This window comes from Coregonus lavaretus (genome assembly GCF_964263955.1).
Source record: "Coregonus lavaretus genome assembly, chromosome: 7".
Taxonomy (NCBI): domain Eukaryota; kingdom Metazoa; phylum Chordata; class Actinopteri; order Salmoniformes; family Salmonidae; genus Coregonus; species Coregonus lavaretus.
The window spans coordinates 10,215,117-10,235,235 of record NC_139994.1 but is presented as its reverse complement, the minus strand read 5'-3'; the positions used below and the strand labels follow the sequence as shown (position 1 = coordinate 10,235,235).

Below are 20,119 nucleotides of genomic sequence, written 5' to 3'. Positions count from 1 at the left end.
CATTCCATAGACTTACACAGTAATTATGACAACTTCCGGAGAACGTCCTCCAACCTATCAGAGCTATTGCAGTATGAACTGACATGTTGTCCACCCAATCAAAGGATCAGAGAATGAATGTCATACTGAATGCATAAGCGACAGCTAGCTAGCACTGCAGTGCATAAAATGTGGTAAGTAGTTGATTCAAAGAGAGAGAAAGACAATAGCTGAACAGTTTTGAACAAATTAATTTCTTCCAAAATTTAGGAGAAGCAAGAGCGAGAGAGCGAGGGCTATATTTGGTTTCACTTAGATAGCAAATGTGACTAGCTAGTTTAGCCTACTCAAACACCTGGCTCAAACAGAGAGGGATGCTATGTTAGCTAGCTGGCTATGGCTATCCAACAATGGAACTCTTCCAAGTCAAGGTAAGCTTTTGGTTTTATTAATTTATTGCCACCGGGGCCCCCAGTGTACCTGCTAAACTGCTTTCCGACTGTACACTGTACTGCATGATTGTACGGGTTTACTAACGTGTTAATTCTAGTAGCTATGTTGACTATGACGTGACAGCGATGTAGTGGTTAGCGGTCATGATATGAAAGTTTGGCTTGGAAAGGTTTTTTCGGCTGGTCACAGACAGCTGATGTGTTGTGCACTGAAGTCCACAAGGGAAGGGAAAAGGTGAGAGGAGGAGAGCGCGTAGATGCGAGAAGGAATTATACAACGAGCAAAGTGATGATGCTGTTCGTATGTGGCTGCTATGAAAGTGAACTGTGTTTGCGTGTGATCGGGTGTATTCCGGTATCATGTAGTAGCCTAAACCTATCGATGTTACATTGAGCTGGGTGAATGGAATATGAATGACATTCATCCAATATGCTGTAATAGAAATATAAGGCCATGCTCATTAAATAAATTATCGTCCTCCCTCATCTTAAACGGCACCAACCGCCACTGGTCTTCATCTAGGTTACCTCTTTTTGATCGAGGTGAATGCAAGTGCTCTCAAAGGATGGTAGTGGTCGAGCGTTCATAGCTTATGCGGCTGGTACAAAGAAAGACAAGTGTAGTTTAGCCACTTCAGAGGTACCGTGTCTCAGGCTGATATTAACTTCATGCCGGCAAGGTCTTTTTCTCCTTCATTCGTCCAGGTTTGCTGTGTCTGGGTGAACTTTTCCACTGCGGCGGTTCTGTGACGAAATTGCCCTTCAGATCTGTAGGGTTTAGGAGTGACCTCTCTCAGACCCCTCCAACAAAGTTCAAAGGTCACCTCAAGCTCAACCGCTTTCTTTCAGTGGAATTCAATGTTTATCCTCCAAATACCCCATGTTTTATGGTTCCCCTTGATGTATGTACTGTAGCCAGTCAGGGATTTCTACAACAGGTTACCTTCATCCTTCACTGCTTAATGTGCACTCACATCAATACACACCATATTAGATACACAGACATTAATACACACCATATCAGACACACACATCAATACACACCATATCAGACACACACCATATCAGACACACACATCAATACACACCATATCAGACACACATCAATACACACCATATCAGACACACACATCAATACACATGTACTCTTATAATCCGGCACAGCCAGAAGAGGACTGGCCACCCCTCAGAGCCTGGTTCCTCTCTAGGTTTCTTCCTAGGTTCCTGCCTTTCTAGGGAGTTTTTCCTAGCCACCGTGCTTCTACATATGCATTTCTTGCTGTTTGGGGTTTTGGAATGGGTTTCTGTATAGCACTTTTTGACATCTGCTGATGTAAAAAGGGCTTTGTAAATATATTTCATTGATTGATTGATTATTCAGACACACACATCAATACACACTATATCAGACACATGTGCAGTACATAAACATCATATCAGAGACATGTACAGTACATAAACATCATATCAGACACATGTACAGTACATAAACATCAAATCAGACACATGTCTATTATGTATGTTCGTCACAGAGATGGAACCAGTTGTTCCTTAAAACTTAACATGTCTCCTTTGTTTAAGACATGGTTTATAAAGGGCATCCTCTTGTATCCTTGGTGTTTACAGACCAGAACATCCCAAATGGCACCCTATTCCCTATAAAGTGCATAACCTTTGACCCATAGGGAATAGGGTGCCATTTGGGACACAACCTAGATGAAATCCCTCGCCTTAGTAGATACAGGGTTGACTGACGACAGCCAGGGACTTTTTGAATGCAAACAGGAGGCCGCCCTCGACACGTTGTGTAAAATAATGTGTTCCTTCTCCGTCTGTGTGAGGGATAGTCCTGAGTCTGATCTCTGCTCCCTCAGAAACACATTGTGAATCCTCATTCAGAGTTTCCTCAATGTGGTGCTTCTTGTCTCAGAACAGTTGATGTGTTGGGCTCTATGTCATTTCATATGGAGGGAATGACGAAATGGAGTGAGAGCGCTTCACCCGGGTGTCATCGAGAAGAATTGTATTACTTCAATGGAATCTTCTCAATCGCATAAATTGCAGCTATTTGTTACATGGTTTTTTGTTTGCAAATTGGGGTTTATTCAGAGAGACAAAATAAGGAGATGCTCACTCAGTCAGCCACCCACTCACAGCCTTGACTGCAGAGGGTAGACAACATTCCCCTACGCTCATATACAGGAAGTCTTCAGGTCTAAGCCCGTATTGCTCCTCCTCTCTCCTTCTCTTCTTCTCTCTCTGATGTGATGCCTGGGGAGGCTGGCTGGCTGGCAGAGAAAGGCGCTGTGACCTCTTTAGTGTCTGTCTGAATGACAATATGACAATGGCTGTAACGTATGTCTCTTTCCCGCTGTGCTGTGCTGTTCTGTTCCTGTCATCACATCATCTACAGAGGAAACACTGAGCCTAATGAGGAGGGTATGGAAATAGGGCTCATCAGTAGCATGATGGCTAATGTGGACGGCTGGCTAATGTGGACGGCTGCCAACATTACAGTTCGCGTGGGGGTTGAAAATTACTGTTAGTATGATGGGGTGGAAAAGCAAAGATGACACTGTTACTGTTACGAGGATGGGGGTGGGAGATTTTACTCTTACTAAGTTTAGTAACCCCAGGTGTAAAATAGTAAATAATGGCTGCTTCTCAGAGAGTATTAAACTGTCAAGAGGAATGAAACAAGGTTGTCCACTATCGGCATATCTATTTATTATTACAATCAAAATGTTAGCTATTAAAATCAGATTGAACAATAATATCAAGGGTCTAGAAATCCAGGGCTTAAAAACAAAGATGCCATTGTATGCTGACGACTCATGTTTTCTTTTAAATCCGCAATTTGGATCCTATACTGAACAAAATTATAAACACAACATGCAACAATTTCAATGATTTTACTGAGTTACAGTTCATATAAGGAAATCAGTTAGGCCCTAATCTATGGATTTCACATGACTGGGCAGGGGCACAGCCATGGGTGGGCCTGGGAGGGTATAGGCCCACCCACTTGGGAAGTGTGAATGATGGTCTCAGACCATCCTGTAGGTGAAGAAGCTGGATGTGGAGGTCCTGGGCTGGCGTGGTTTCACGTGGTCTGCGGTTGTGAGCCCGGTTGGACATACTGCCAAATACTCTAGAATGACGGAGGCGGCTTATGGTAGAGAAATTAACATTCAATTATCTGGCAACAGCTCTGGTGGACATTCCTGCAGTCAGCATGCCAATTGCATGCTCCCTCAAAACTTGAGACATCTGGGATGGTTGTATCCCCCATGTACAGTGCATTCGGAAAGCCTTGAGTCTTCTTGGGTATGACGCTACAAGCTTGGCACACCTGTATTTGGGGAGTTTCTCCCATTCTTCTCTGTAGATCCTCTCAAGCTCTGTCAGGTTGGATGGGGAGAGTTGCTGCACAGCTATTTTCAGGTCTCTCCAGAGATGTTCAATCGGGTTCAAGTCCGGGCTCTGGCTGGACCACTCAAGGACATTGAGACTTGTCCCAAAGCCACTCCTGCGTTGTCTTGGCTGTGTGCTTAGGGTCATTGTCTTGTTGGAAGGTGAACCTCTCTGTACTTTTCTCCGTTCATCTTTCCCTCGATCCTGACTAGTCTCCCAGTCCCTGCCACTGAAAAACATCCCCACAGCATGATGCTGCCACCACAATGCTTCACCGTAGGGATGGTGCCAGGTTTCCTCCAGACGTGACGCTTGGCATTCAGGCCAAAGAGTTTAATCTTGGTTTCATCAGACCAGAGCATCTTGTTTCTCATGGTCTGAGAGTCTTTAGGTGCCTTTTGGCAAACTCCAACCGGGCTGTCATGTGCCTTTTACTGAGGAATGGCTTCCATCTGGCCACTCTACCATAAAGGCCTGATTGGTGGAGAGCTGCAGAGATGTTTGTCCTTCTGGAAGGTTCTCCCATCTCCACATAGGAACTCTAGAGCTCTGTCAGAGTGACTATCGGGTTCGACAGACAAGTTCCTTAACTTCTCCCCCTTCCACTTGCAATCAGTTGGTTGTAATTTTGGATAAAGCAGACATTTTCATATATTTCTGTTAGCTGCATGTGTGACATAACTCCACCAGTCCTATTTATTATATTGTTTTTTAAAATATATTTAAAAAAAATATACAACCATCCCAGCTCTGTAGATTTTGCTGCGAAGAGACAGAATCGTTAGATCACTTGTTTTTGGTTGCAGGTTCTGGAATGGCTAATGAATTGCAACATTTACCTGGAGCTAGCTCTGCAAATAGCACTGCTGGGTGACTTGAAGAGCCATAGTCAATCGATCAATAATATAATAATACTCTTTAGTAAAAATGTTCATCTTTAATTTACAATCTGTAGAAACTATGAGAATAGGAAGGTACAGAACTTTTGTGAAACATTACAGCACAGTCGAAAAAGTGGATGGTCTTCAGAGATAGATGGGAGGGGTTGAGGGTCGCAAAAAAATAAAAATAAGAACATAACTATTGTAAAATACATTGTGTCCGTAAAATGTATATAGTATTTATAAGCTGGAAGTAGAAGCCTAAGTGTTGTTGTCCATTAGTTTACTCCAATTATGGGAGGGGTGGCAGGGTTAGGGGAACATAATAAAGAAATACATTTATATATATATATATATATATATATATATATATATATATATATATATATATATATATATATATATATATATATATATATATATATATATACACACAGTGGGGGAAAAAAGTATTTAGTCAGCCACCAATTGTGCAAGTTCTCCCACTTAAAAAGATGAGAGAGGCCTGTAATTTTCATCATAGGTACACGTCAACTATGACAGACAAAATGAGAATTTTTTTTCCAGAAAATCACATTGTAGGATTTTTAATGAATTTATTTGCAAATTATGGTGGAAAATAAGTATTTGGTCAATAACAAAAGTTTCTCAATACTTTGTTATATACCCTTTGTTGGCAATGACACAGGTCAAACGTTTTCTGTAAGTCTTCACAAGGTTTTCACACACTGTTGCTGGTATTTTGGCCCATTCCTCCATGCAGATCTCCTCTAGAGCAGTGATGTTTTGGGGCTGTCGCTGGGCAACACGGACTTTCAACTTCCTCCAAAGATTTTCTATGGGGTTGAGATCTGGAGACTGGCTAGGCCACTCCAGGACCTTGAAATGCTTCTTACGAAGCCACTCCTTCGTTGCCCGGGCGGTGTGTTTGGGATCATTGTCATGCTGAAAGACCCAGCCACGTTTCATCTTCAATGCCCTTGCTAATGGAAGGAGGTTTTCACTCAAAATCTCACGATACATGGCCCCATTCATTCTTTCCTTTACACGGATCAGTCGTCCTGGTCCCTTTGCAGAAAGACAGCCCCAAAGCATGATGTTTCCACCCCCATGCTTCACAGTAGGTATGGTGTTCTTTGGATGCAACTCAGCATTCTTTGTCCTCCAAACACGACGAGTTGAGTTTTTACCAAAAAGTTATATTTTGGTTTCATCTGACCATATGACATTCTCCCAATCCTCTTCTGGATCATCCAAATGCACTCTAGCAAACTTCAGACAGGCCTGGACATGTACTGGCTTAAGCAGGGGGACACGTCTGGCACTGCAGGATTTGAGTCCCTGGCGGCGTAGTGTGTTACTGATGGTAGGCTTTGTTACTTTGGTCCCAGCTCTCTGCAGGTCTTTCACTAGGTCCCCCCGTGTGGTTCTGGGATTTTTGCTCACCGTTCTTGTGATCATTTTGACCCCACGGGGTGAGATCTTGCGTGGAGCCCAGATCGAGGGAGATTATCAGTGGTCTTGTATGTCTTCCATTTCCTAATAATTGCTCCCACAGTTGATTTCTTCAAACCAAGCTGCTTACCTATTGCAGATTCAGTCTTCTCAGCCTGGTGCAGGTCTACAATTTTGTTTCTGGTGTCCTTTGACAGCTCTTTGGCCTTGGCCATAGTGGAGTTTGGAGTGTGACTGTTTGAGGTTGTGGACAGGTGTCTTTTATACTGATAACAAGTTCAAACAGGTGCCATTAATACAGGTAACGAGTGGACGACAGAGGAGCCTCTTAAAGAAGAAGTTACAGGTCTGTGAGAGCCAGAAATCTTGCTTGTTTGTAGGTGACCAAATACTTATTTTCCACCATAATTTGCAAATAAATTCATAAAAAATCCTACAATGTGATTTTCTGGATTTTCTTTTCTCAATTTGTCTGTCATAGTTGACGTGTACCTATGATGAAAATTACAGGCCTCTCTCATCTTTTTAAGTGGGAGAACTTGCACAATTGGTGGCTGACTAAATACTTTTTTTCCCCACTGTATATATATATATATATATATATATATATATATATATATATATATATATATATATATATATATATATATATATATATATATATGGAGGATTGGTAATTATTCAGACAGTTACATTGATAGGACCCACAATCTATCTGCAATATTAAAGCAAAGGTTATTTCTGGTACTATTAAGATCGGGGGGGGGGGGAAACTATCTGTTGCATTTCTAGTTTCAACTCTTCAATTGAAAGTACACAGTCTTTCATTTGCCCCTATTTTTGTATATCAACTACATTCTGAACACACTGTTAATAGCAGATTGCCAATCCGTTAATCCAATCCAATCTTTTCCAGTGTCTGTTCTAGATACATCTGAATGAGCAACTGACATGAGTCACTATTAATAACACAACAACAGATAATAGAATAAGGTCTGGTGCGTCAGTGTGATGTATTTGTGAATCAGTGTGTGATTTGTGTCCCCAGATGAGGTGTGTGCTGCAGACACAGAGGAGGCGGTTGTGGACCACAGCTATGTGAAGAAGAAGCTGGAGCATGGACTCACTCGAATCTGGCAGGTCAGAACACAAGCTTTCTCTATCTCTCTCTCTCTCCTCTTTTCTTTTCTTTCTCTTTCTTTCTCTCTCTCTCTCTCTCTCTCTCTCTCTCTCTCTCTCTCTCTCTCTCTCTCTCTCTCTCTCGTATTCTCTTCACCCACAATGAAGTCTCTCTGAAGAAGGGAGTCTAAGCTTTAATCTAGTCTAATCTTCCTCACCTTCTCCTCTCCCTACAGGAAGTCCAGCTGAAAGTGAAAGCCTATCTGCTTGGTACAGACATGTCCAACTTCAAATACGACGACTTCATCGTGGTCCTGGATGTTATCAGCAGGTAAAGACACTAAGCGTAGAAATATAAGTCATAGAATTGAATGGGCATACCCGTTCTAGTAATTATATTTCTACAACCACATCCTCATTAGCACTAATTGGTTTGAACGACGGGGGACCGAAACCTTGAGCTCTCCCACTGTCCCCCAGTCCATGTGAAACCCCTTGTTTTAAAAGAACAACCACCAAAGCGGAGAGGGAGTTATGTAGGCATCAATGAATCTGCTTGTTCTGCCAACAGAACAGGTTTGTAATCAGGCTCTTTACAAGCTTGTCAATTAAGGAATCGGGTTTCTGGGTCGGCTGTGTCCTTACGGGTCAGTGGGGAGAGACAATAGGGGTTCCTCAGGGATCGGTCTCAGGGCCACATGTCTGTGAAGTAACTCTATGGGGTTAATTAGGGAACTTGAACTATTCAGGAGCTACTGGCGAATGATTTTTCCCTCGCTTTTGTGTTCTTTCGATCTCATTTGGCATTGTTCCTCCTTTCTCTCCCCATCCTCTCTTTCTTTCTGTTTCTCCCTCTCCCTCCCTCTCTCTCTCTCTCTCAGGCTGATGCAAGTGGGGGAGGAGTTCTGCGGCAGTAAGTCAGAGTTGCTGCAGGAGTCCATCAAACGTCAGAGTGTCAACTACTTCAAGAACTATCACAGGTGAGGCCCCTGCCTAGATCTAGCTAGCGAATGTTTGCCAAAGTTATATTAATTTTTGCCTGGTTGGATACGTCTGTTTGCACCATCTGCACTGGAAAACACTAGTCTGTTTACATTATCATTCTTCTCCCCAAGCTGAATATAACTGATATACAGTTGAAGTCGGAAGTTTACATACACCTTAGCCAAATACATTTAAACTCAGTTGTTCACAATTCCTGACATTTAATCCTAGTAACAATGCCCTGTCTAAGGTCAGTTAGGATCACCACTTTATTTTAAGAATGTGAAATGTCAGAATAATAGTAGAGAGAATGATTTATTTCAGCTTTGATTTCTTTAATCACATTCCCAGTGGGTCAGAAGTTTACATACACTCAATTAGTATTTGGTAGAATTGCCTTTAAATTGTAAACTTGGGTCAAACGTTTCGGGTAGCATTCCACAAGCTTCCCACAATAAGTTGGGTGAATTCTGGCCCATTCCTCCTGACAGAGCTGGTGTAACTGAGTCAGGTTTGTAGGCCTCCTTGCTCGCACACGCTTTTTCAGTTCTGCCCACACATTTTCTATAGGATTGAGGTCAGGGCTTTGTGATGGCCACTCCAATACCTTGACTTTGTTGTCCTTAAGCCATTTTGCCACAACTTTGGAAGTATGCTTGGGGTCATTGTCCATTTGGAAGACCCATTTGCGACCAAGCTTTAACTTCCTGACTGATGTCTTGAGATGTTGCTTCAATATATCCACATAATTTTCCTTCCTCATGATGACATCTATTTTGTGAAGTGCACCAGTCCCTCCTGCAGCGAAGCACCCCCACAGCATGATGCTGCCACCCCTGTGCTTCACGGTTGGGATGGTGTTCTTCAGTTTGCAAGCAACCCCCTTTTTCCTCCAAACATAATGATGGTCATTATGGCCAAACAGTTCTATTTTTGTTTCATCAGACCAGAGGACGTTTCTCCAAAAAGTACGGTCTTTATCCCCATGTGCAGTTGCAAACCATAGTCTGGCTTTTTTCTGGCGGTTTTGGAGCAGTGGCTTCTTCCTTGCTGAGCGGCGTTTCAGGTTATGTCGATATAGGACTCGTTTTAAACAAGTTGAAAAACAAGTTTTAATGACTCCAACCTAAGTTTGAATGACTCCAACAAGTTTTAATGAAAAACAAGTTTTAATGACTCCAACCTAAGTGTATGTAAACTTCCGACTTCAATTGTAAATATAAATGAATGCATTATATCAGAAGATGTATCTGCACTGATCAGTTGTGTGATTACCTGTCAGGTGTTATAGATGATAAGTATTAGTATACTCACAGAAATAGTAATCAGAGAGAAAGATAACAGGCAAGAAGGGGGTAGGTGGAGAGAGAGTAACAGAGGCTGAGAAAGACAGACAGCGAGATGTAGAGAAAGAAAGAGAGACAGAGAGAGCATACAAGGAGACATAGAGAGAGAAAGCAGATGAAAAACGCAGATGAAAAATGTATGCACTCACTAAAACTGTTAGTCGCTCTGGAAAAGTGTCTGCTAAATGACTAAAATGTAAAATGTAAAATATAAATAAAGGGAGACTGAGATAGAGGGATGACAGAGAAACACAGGAGAGCGCAACAGTGGCAGAGACAGTGGCCAACTCTGCGTTGATCCCATTTTCCCTGTTAGCAATGCTAGGACATGCTACCACCAAGCACCTGCTCTCCCTCCGCTCCCTAAGCATCATTTTCACATTCTGTCTGAATACTCAACAACTTGGGAGGCAGCCACGAAGCCATTACTCGTCAGCAAACTGTGGGGGCCTTCATTATGTCGCGCTGGCTGCATTAACACATTTCAACATTAAAATGTATATTGCGCTCCCTCTGGGCATAGAGGTGAAAATGAAATTGTAGCTAGTTTTTATCTCCCCTGAAATGAGCACAGAACTCTGTTATAATGATTCAACTGAAGCTATGTTAAGATATCTGCTCTATCAGATGCACCACCTGAACTCCTCATCCTCTGTGTGCGCTTGAATACAAAATCACTTATTCTGAATACCAAAGGTGTCACATAATGCCAATTTATCTCTAGCGCAACACTTTCCTATAACACCGATATGACTGATCGGTGTTGTGACATACAGTGTGTTGTACCATTTATTCAAACACCTGTAAGCTGAGGACTCTGTAATGTTTGATGTTTACACTGACATTTCCTGTGTTGATGAATTGATATTGACCCCCGAGATGGAGGTGGCGAGTGTGGGGGCTCACAGCAGAGTATGGACTGTCCTTTCTCCCTCAACAAACAGCCCTCCATGCCTACCATGACATTTCTCTGTTTGTGTCTACACATTTCATCTGGAACTCTGGGAGTGCAGGAGCCCTTGTGCTTGAAAGTAAATGGCAACGGGTCATTAATCGGCCAACGCTGACTTCTTCTCTCTTCGTCTTGTTTCTTTCTTTCTCTTTCCTTCTCTCGCTTCATCCCTTTCTTTCTCTATGCCCCCCAGGACGCGCCTGGAGGAGTTGCGGATGTTTCTGGAGAACGAGACGTGGGAACTGTGTCCTGTCAAGTCCAACTTCAACATTGCTCAGCTCCATGTGAGTAGGACAGTTAGACGCCACAGAGCCAGGGTGCCAGAGAGCCAGGGTGCCACAGAGCCAGGGTGCCAGAAAGCTAGGGTGCCAGATAGCCAGGGTGTCAGAGAGCCAGGGTGCCACAGAGCCAGGGTGCCACAGAGCCAGGGTGCCAGGGAGCCAGGGTGCCAGAGAGCCAGGGTGCCAGAGAACCAGGGTGCCACAGAGCCAGGGAGACTCAGAGAAGTGATGTGATATAGACTCATTGTAGGCATGGCATTTACATATGGAGATGAATCATAGTGGCCCTAGCTGTCAGCAGGGGGTGAGAGAAGACAGAGAGGTGTAACCAAAAGTTAAAGCTGTACATACAATGTCCCTGGACGATATGGGTTCTGATCATATTCAAACATGACATCAAGATGAAAACCTTGAATAAAGAATTGCAAAACAGGAATGCTCGCACCCCGTGGTGGAAGCAGATTCCCTCACAACCATCCTCCCAATGTACCCTCCAGCATTAGCATTTTTTACATTCCTCACCATTATCATATGTAAAATAGGCAGCTTAATGGCCTTCCCATCTTAAACTGTCATTTGAGAATAATTGAGGCTAAGCCTTTGTTTCGCTGTTGAAAAGGAGAGGAGAGATTTGTTAAAGGAACTCCAGCCAGAGGGAATGGTATTGTGACAGGATCCTCTAAGAACCATGGGGTGCGACCAAAATGGCACCCTATTCCCTATGTAGTGCACTACATTTGACCAGAGCCTTATGTGCTCTGCTTAAAAGTAGTCCACTATATTGGGATGAGTGTGCCATTTGGGACGCAGACCATGTGATTGTGCTGTCTTGTGGGATATGAATCGAATACATTTACATTACATTTACAGTGGGGAAAAAAAGTATTTAGTAAGTTCTCCCACTTAAAAAGATGAGAGAGGCCTGTAATTTTCATCATAGGTACACGTCAACTATGACAGACAAATTGAGAAGAAAAAAATCCAGAAATTCACATTGTAGGATTTTTTATGAATTTATTTGAAAATTATGGTGGAAAATAAGTATTTGGTCACCTACAAACAAGCAATATTTCTGGCTCTCACAGACCTGTAACTTCTTCTTTAAGAGGCTCCTCTGTCCTCCACTCGTTACCTGTATTAATGGCACCTGTTTGAACTTGTTATCAGTATAAAAGACACCTGTCCACAAACTCAAACAGTCACACTCCAAACTCCACTATGGCCAAGACCAAAGAGCTGTCAAAGGACACCAGAAACAAAATTGTAGACCTGCACCAGGCTGGAAAGACTGAATCTGCAATAGGTAAGCAGCTTGGTTTGAAGAAATCAACTGTGGGAGCAATTATTAGGAAATGGAAGACATACAAGACCACTGATAATCTCCCTTGATCTGGGGCTCCACGCAAGATCTCACACCGTGGGGTCAAAATGATCACAAGAACGGTGAGCAAAAATCCCAGAACCACACGGGGGGACCTAGTGAATGACCTGCAGAGAGCTGGGACCAAAGTAACAAAGCCTACCATCAGTAACACACTACGCTGCCAGGGACTCAAATCCTGCAGTGCAAGACGTGTCCCCCTGCTTAAGCCAGTACATGTCCAGGCCCGTCTAAAGTTTGCTAGAGTGCATTTGGATGATCCAGAAGAGGATTGGGAGAATGTCATATGGTCAGATGAAACCAAAATAGAACTTTTTGGTAAAAACTCAACTCGTCGTGTTTGGAGGACAAAGAATGCTGAGTTGCATCCAAAGAACACCATACCTACTGTGAAGCATGGGGGTGGAAACATCATGCTTTGGGGCTGTTTTTCTGCAAAGGGACCAGGACGACTGATCCGTGTAAAGGAAAGAATGAATGGGGCCATGTATCGTGAGATTTTGAGTGAAAACCTCCTTCCATCAGCAAGGGCATTGAAGATGAAACGTGGCTGGGTCTTTCAGCATGACAATGATCCCAAACACACCGCCCGGGCAACGAAGGAGTGGCTTCGTAAGAAGCATTTCAAGGTCCTGGAGTGGCCTAGCCAGTCTCCAGATCTCAACCCCATAGAAAATCTTTGGAGGGAGTTGAAAGTCCGTGTTGCCCAGCGACAGCCCCAAAACATCACTGCTCTAGAGGAGATCTGCATGGAGGAATGGGCCAAAATACCAGCAACAGTTTGTGAAAACCTTGTGAAGACTTACAGGAAACGTTTGACCTGTGTCATTGCCAACAAAGGGTATATAACAAAGTATTGAGAAACTTTAGTTATTGACCAAATACTTATTTTCCACCATAATTTGCAAATAAATTCATAAAAAATCCTACAATGTGATTTTCTGGATTTTTTTCTTCTAATTATGTCTGTCATAGTTGACGTGTACCTATGATGAAAATTACAGGCATCTCTCATCTTTTTAAGTGGGAGAACTTGCACAATTGGTGGCTGACTAAATACTTTTTTTCCCCACTGTACGTCATTTAGCAGATGCTCTTATCCAGAGCGACTTACAAATTGGTGCATTCACCTTATAGCCAGTGGGATAACCACTTTACAATATAAAAAAAAAAAAGGATGACTTTATCCTATCCCAGGTATTCCTTAAAGAGGTGGGGTTTCAAGTGTCTAGGTGGCATTAGCTCACGTATAGCCTAACCACCTTTCCCTACAGATGTTATCACCAAGAGTTTTCAACAGCTGAGGTTGAACTTATGAATGGGGAACTTCTGTCAAGCCTGTATCTAAATCTCAGGGTACAGTGGCTTGCGAAAGTATTCACCCCCCTTGGCATTTTTCCTATTTTGTTGCCTTACAACCTGGAATAGTTTTTTGGGGTTTTGTATCATTTGATTTACACAACATGCCTACCACTTTGAAGATGCAAAATAGTTTTTATTGTGAAGAAAACAAGAAATAAGACAATAAAACAGAAAACTTGAGCGTGCATAACTCCCCCCCCAAAGTCAATACTTTGTAGAGCCACCTTTTGCAGCAATTACAGCTGCAAGTCTCTTGGGATACGTCTCTATAAGCTTGGCACATCTAGCCACTGGGATTTTTGCCCATTCTTCAAGGCAAAACTGCTCCAGCTCCTTCAAGTTGGATGTGTTCTGCTGGTGTACAGCAATCTTTAAGTCATACCACAGATTCTCAATTTTATTGAGGTCTGGGCTTTGACTAGGCCATTCCAAGACATTTAAATGTTTCCCCTTAAACCACTAGAGTGTTGCTTTAGCAGTATGCTTAGGGTCATTGTCCTGCTGGAAGGTGAACCTCCGTCCCACATGCCTTTTGGCGAACACCAAACGTGTTTGCTTATTTTTTTCTTTAAGCAATGGCTTTTTTTCTGGCCACTATACCGTAAAGCCCAGCTCTGTGGAGTGTACGGCTTAGTGTTCCTATGGACAGATACTCCGCTGTGGAGCTTTGCAGCTCCTTCAGTTATCTTTGGTCTCTTTGTTGCCTCTCTGATTAATTCCCTCCTTGCCTGGTCCGTGAGTTTTGGTGGGCGGCCCTCTCTTGGCAGGTTTGTTGTGGTGCCATATTCTTTCAATTTTTTTATAATGGATTTAATGGTGCTCCGTGGGATGTTCAAAGTTTCTGATATTTTTTTTATAACCCAACCCTGATCTGTACTTCTCCACAACTTTGTCCCTGATCTGTTTGGAGATGTCCTTGGTCTTCATGGTGCCGCTTGCTTGGTGGTGCACCTTGCTTGGTGGTGTTGCAGACTCTGGGGCCATTCAGAACAGGTGTATATATACTGAGATCATGTGACAGATCATGTGACACTTAGATTGCACACAGGTGGACTTTATTTAACTAATTATGTGACTTCTGAAGGTAATTGGTTGCACCAGATCTTATTTAGGGGCTTCATATCAAAGAGGGTGAATACATATGCACGCACCACTTTTCAATTATAATTTTTTTTTGTGGAATTCTTTGAAACAAGTAATTTTTTTCACTTCACCAATTTGGACTATTTTGTGTATGGCCATTACATGAAATCCAAATAAAAATCCAATTAAAATACAGGTTGTAATGCAACAAAATAGGAAAAAACGCCAAGGGGGATGAATACTTTTGCAAGGCACTATATGTGAATGTATGAATATGTTGCCTACGCAGTGCTTGTCTACCATATTCCTGATTCTTTCTGTCCTTGATACGGGAACTTATTGACGTTGTAATCAATGCAGTTTAGGGTTTTTATGTACAGAGAAAATGTAATCTACATGTTTAAACATGCAGCGTCAGCAGGTGTATGGGATTGTTTCAATGTCTATGCTGCTCCTATTCGCTCACAAGCAGTTTAGGATGTAATCCTTCTGTCAGCAACATCAGAGGACTACCACAGAATGAATAATGCAGGGAGGGAACGAGAGAGAGAGCGTGATCTAGCCAGCCTCCTGCCAGGTTCCCCTCAGGGCAGCCAGGTTCCCGCTAGCATCTCATGAAAGAGTCATGGCTTGGGTATCTAACAAACACAATAAGGAAGTGGTAAAAATAACACTGCGCTTCTCCCGAGTGGCGCAGTGGTCTAAGGCACTGCATCGCAGTGCTAGCTGTGCCACTAGAGATCCTGGTTCGAGTCCAGGCTCTGTCGCAGCCGGCCGCGACCGGGAGACCCATGGGCGGCGCACAATTGGTCCAGCGTCGTCCAAGGTAGGAGAAGGTTTGGCCGGCAGGGATGTGGGTTCGTTTCCCACGGGGGGCCAGTATAAAAAATAAAATAAAAATACATGTATGCATTCACTAACTGTAAGTCGCTCTGGATAAGAGCGTCTGCTAAATGACTAAAATGTAAATGTAAAATGTAAATGGTAGGCATAGTTCTGGCTGGGGAGTCTCTGTGGTGTGACTGTTATGTACAGGCAGGCAACTGGTTCAAGCCTCTGTTCTGCCACTGGCAAAGGTGACGCTCTGGTTTCCATATTTTCCTATATCCCAGGCTTCTTTTAGTTTTTCTCTTCGACAGTATCCAAGATCTTTCGTTATAGCATTATACCTGTAAAATATTTAAAAAATGATTGATATTCATTCTTTGTCTTTTTTTTTTTCATTGACTCCTTCTTTGTGATCAATGCTAACTCATTGTAGATAAGCCTCACCCTGTAGTCACTCTTTGCGTGTCTCTCTATTCACTGTAAGCGTATCTCTCCCTCTGCACTCTCTCCCTGCAGGAGTTTAAGTTCATGGGTCAGAGCCGGTCCCCCTCAGTGTCTCCCAGTAGACAGGTGTTGTCCAGTCAGGACCAGGTGTTGTCCAGCCAGGACCAGGAAGTCCTGTCTCTGTTTCAGCACTTCAGCCAGGAGGGGAACCCCTTCGAGAGGCACATCGACAACAAGGATGAGGAGACTGAGGACGTACTGGCCTCCAACGGGGTAGGCAGTGCCTCGCGTTATATTGCACCATTGTTACAGATGTATTACAGGTTTATAGATACTAGTCCTGTAGTTGGTATTCAGATCATGAGATACACGTGATAGGCCTTCAACTGGGTAGGCAGTGCCTCAGATTACACACTTACCCACGTATGCTTATAACAGAGGTGCTATACTGTACATATGTTATATTATAAGTAGTGCTGAGTGATTATCCGACATTTCGGTTATTTTTAGTTTTTTAAGCAAGTAATTGACCTACAGTTGAAGTCGGAAGTTTACATACACTTAGGTTGGAGTCATTAAAACTCGTTTTTCAACCACTCCACAAATTTCTTGTTAACAAACTATAGTTTTGGTAAGTCGGTTAGGACATCTACTTCGTGCATGCCACAAGTAATTTTTCCAACAATTGTTTACAGACAGATTAGTTAACTTATAATTCACTCTATCACAATTCCAGTGGGTCAGAAGTTTACATACACTAAGTTGACTATGCCTTTAAACAGCTTAGAAAATTCCAGAAAATGATGTCATGGCTTTAGAAGCTTCTGATAGGCTAATTGACATAATTTGAGTCAATTGGAGGTGTACCTGTGGATGTATTTCAAGGCCTACCGTCAAACTCAGTGCCTCTTTGCTTGACATCATGGGAGAATCAAAAGAAATCAGCCAAGACCTCAGAAAAAAAATTCTGTCTGGTTCATCCTTGGGAGCAATTTCCAAACGCCTGAAGGTACAACGTTCATCTGTTCAAACAATAGTACGCAAGTAGAAACACCATGGGACAACGCAGCCGTCATACCGCTCAGGAAGGAGACACGTTCTGTCTCCTAGAGATGAACATGCTTCAGTGCGAAAAGTGCAAATCAATTCCAGAACAACAGTAAAGGACCTTGTGAAGATGCTGGAGGAAACAGGTACAGAAGTATCTATATCCACAGTAAAATGAGTCCTATATCGACATAACCTGAAAGGCCGCTCAGCAAGGAAGAAGCCACTGCTCCAAAACCGCCAGAAAAAAGCCAGTCTACGGTTTGCAACTGCACATGGGGACAAAGATCGTACTTTTTGGAGAAATGTCCTCTGGTGTGATTAAACAAAAATAGAACTGTTTGGCCATAATGACCATCTTTATGTTTGGAGGAAAAAGGGGATGGCTTGCAAGCCGAAGAACACCATCCCAACCGTGAAGCACATATATTGAAGCAACATCTGAAGACATCAGTCAGGAAGTTAAAGCTTGGTCGCAAATGGGTCTTCCAAATGGACAATGACCCCAAGCATACTTCCAAAGTTGTGGCAAAATGGCTTAAGGACAACAAAGTCAAGGTATTGGAGTGGCCATCACAAAGCCCTGACCTCAATACTGTAGAACATTTGTGGGCAGAACTGAAAAAGCGTGTGCGAACAAGGAGGCCTACAAACCTGACTCAGTTATACCAGCTCTGTCAGGAGGAATGGGCCAGAATTCAGCCAACTTATTGTGGAAGCTTGTGGAAGGTTACCCGAAATGTTTGACCCAAGTAAAACAATTTAAAGACAATGCTGCCAAATACTAATTGATTGTATGTAAACTTCTGACCCACTGGGAATGTGATGAAAGAAATAAAAGCTTAAATAAATAATTCTCTCTACTATTATTCTGACATTTCACATTCTTAAAATAAAATGGTGATCCTAACTGACCTAAGACAGGGAATACTTACTGGGATTAAATGTCAGGAATTGTGAAAAACTGAGTTTAAATGTATTTGGCTAAGGTGTATGTAAACTTCCGACTTCAACTGTACATCAGTTCAATTATTTTAATTCCATTTCGTTCGTTTTTTTCTTCTGTGACCTCAATGCGCACATTGCGCAGTTTCTCTAGAGATAAATCAGATCAAGCCCGAACTGTGCGATGTAGTAGGGTGTTTTAGTTTCCAACATGCCAACATTCTACATAGTTTAGTGCAGAAAACGTGGTAATTAACTACAATGACCAACGCCTACTTGTCTGGTCTGTGTTTCTTTTATGCCTGCTATGTAAAAGAGACAGAATAATGTGCGATTGAGGGATAGAACGCGTAATGCACATAATGCATAGCGCATTTAATGTTTTTTAAAATCATCAAAATCGAAAAACATAATTTTTTTATCATTGAACCAACCTCAAAATGCATGAATCGCTTAGCGCTAGTTATAAGTCTCATAGTTGTTGCCTATTACACAATACAGGAGAAGCACTCGGCCTGTATTCTGTTTGCTTTTTGTCTTGGGGAATATAGAAGTATGTAAGCACCAGCAGTTGTGTTGATAGGGGTGAGCTAAGGTTATTTCAATCAGAAGGTGACATATTCCATAACTCCCTCTCTGCCACAATCACTGGTTAATGCCCAGTGTCCATTATGCTCAGTAAGGCTGGTCCAGTACGTACTTTAGCATTCTGTTGCGTCTCTCCACAAGAACGTTCTATCACCATCCACTGATCCTTCTTCATAACGCGTTGATTAAGTCGGACATAATAATTTGGGGACGTTAAGTGGTTTATAGTCGCCCTAACTGTCACGCCTGAATTCACACCCGCTGCACTGGTGCTTAACACTTTTAATGCGCTTGACATTTAATGATGTTTAATATGAGCTGCTGCTGTAATGAAAAATAAGGAGTACATTTATATGGGCGTTGGGTGTTGTCCTTTGGAGAACTCTGTTACCTGAGTGGTAGCACACCGATATTAATGAAATAACAGGCTAGCTTTTATGAAGAGATAAGCTTTTATGGTGTTGTTCTTGCGTACAAGTGGACTGGAGTTGTTACATTTCAATGCCAGTGTATAAGGCTATTATTTGTTGGGTTTCCATTATCAGTTTGTTTTGTTCTGCCTTTGTTTGTTTTTGTCTTAATTCTAATACACCAATGTACCTTGACAATAATTTTTTTCTTATCAAAGGGGATTAGTCAAATCCAAAATGGTTATTTTCTTGTTAACACACATTCATAGCCTGAAGCTTGTGTTCAATATGAACTGATAAAGCTCGAAGGCATTATTTCTCGCTAGTTTTGGATCAAATTGAGAAAGAGAGTTTACACAAGATGCTGTCTGCCTCAACACCTACTCTGCTTGTTTACATTTTTACATTTTAGATTTACATTTTAGTCATTTAGCAGACGCTCTTATCCAGAGCATACATTTTCATACTGGCCCCCCGTGGGAAACGAACCCACAACCCTGGCGTTGCAAGCGCCATGCTCTACCAACTGAGCTACAGGGGACTACTACTACTACTGTTCTCTTTCTACTTCAGGAGAACAGCAATGTTGTGCCAACATGTTACTCCCACCAGATAGAGAGAGAGCTGTATACCTTATAGGATTCACTCTCAGCTTTATATTTTCACAATGGCATTTCAATTACCTGACATTACGGGTTGCTGTTATTTCTGTTGAGAGAGGAGAACAATAAGAACATCTTCTCATCATGTTGTATTGAGTCCTTAACTGAACTGTTTATTAAGGGAACATAACTAAACTGTTTTTTTAAGGGAACATAACTGAACTGTTGAAAAGGAACGTAACTGAACTCTTTATTAAGGGAACGTAACTGAACTGTTTATTAAGGGAACATAACTGAACTGTTTATTAAGGAAATTGAACTGTTTATTAAGGGAACATAACTTAACTGTTTATTAAGGGAACTTAACTGAACTGTTTATTAAGGGAACTTAACTGAACTGTTTATTAAGGGAACATAACTTAACTGTTTATTAAGGGAACATAGCTGAACTGTTTATTAAGGGAACTTAACTGAACCGTTTAAGGGGAACATAACTGAACTGTTAATTAAGGGAACTTAACTGTTGAAAAGGAACGTAACTGAACTGTTTAAGGTCAATTTAACTA

At 42.2% G+C, this 20,119-nt stretch overlaps 1 protein-coding gene across 2 annotated transcripts in view; it reads left to right on the top strand.

Annotated features, from left to right (window-relative positions):
• LOC311132398 (syndetin-like) overlaps nt 1–20,119 on the top strand; it is a 214,882-nt gene that overhangs the window by 121,587 nt on the left and 73,176 nt on the right. For both annotated transcript variants that reach the window (XM_084165674.1, XM_084165673.1), the window contains 5 exons: nt 7,230–7,321; nt 7,537–7,631; nt 8,182–8,280; nt 10,776–10,866; nt 16,034–16,234. In XM_084165674.1, coding sequence (XP_084021800.1) covers nt 7,230–7,321; nt 7,537–7,631; nt 8,182–8,280; nt 10,776–10,866; nt 16,034–16,234 — 578 coding nt within the window. The remainder of the gene's footprint in view (nt 1–7,229; nt 7,322–7,536; nt 7,632–8,181; nt 8,281–10,775; nt 10,867–16,033; nt 16,235–20,119) is intronic.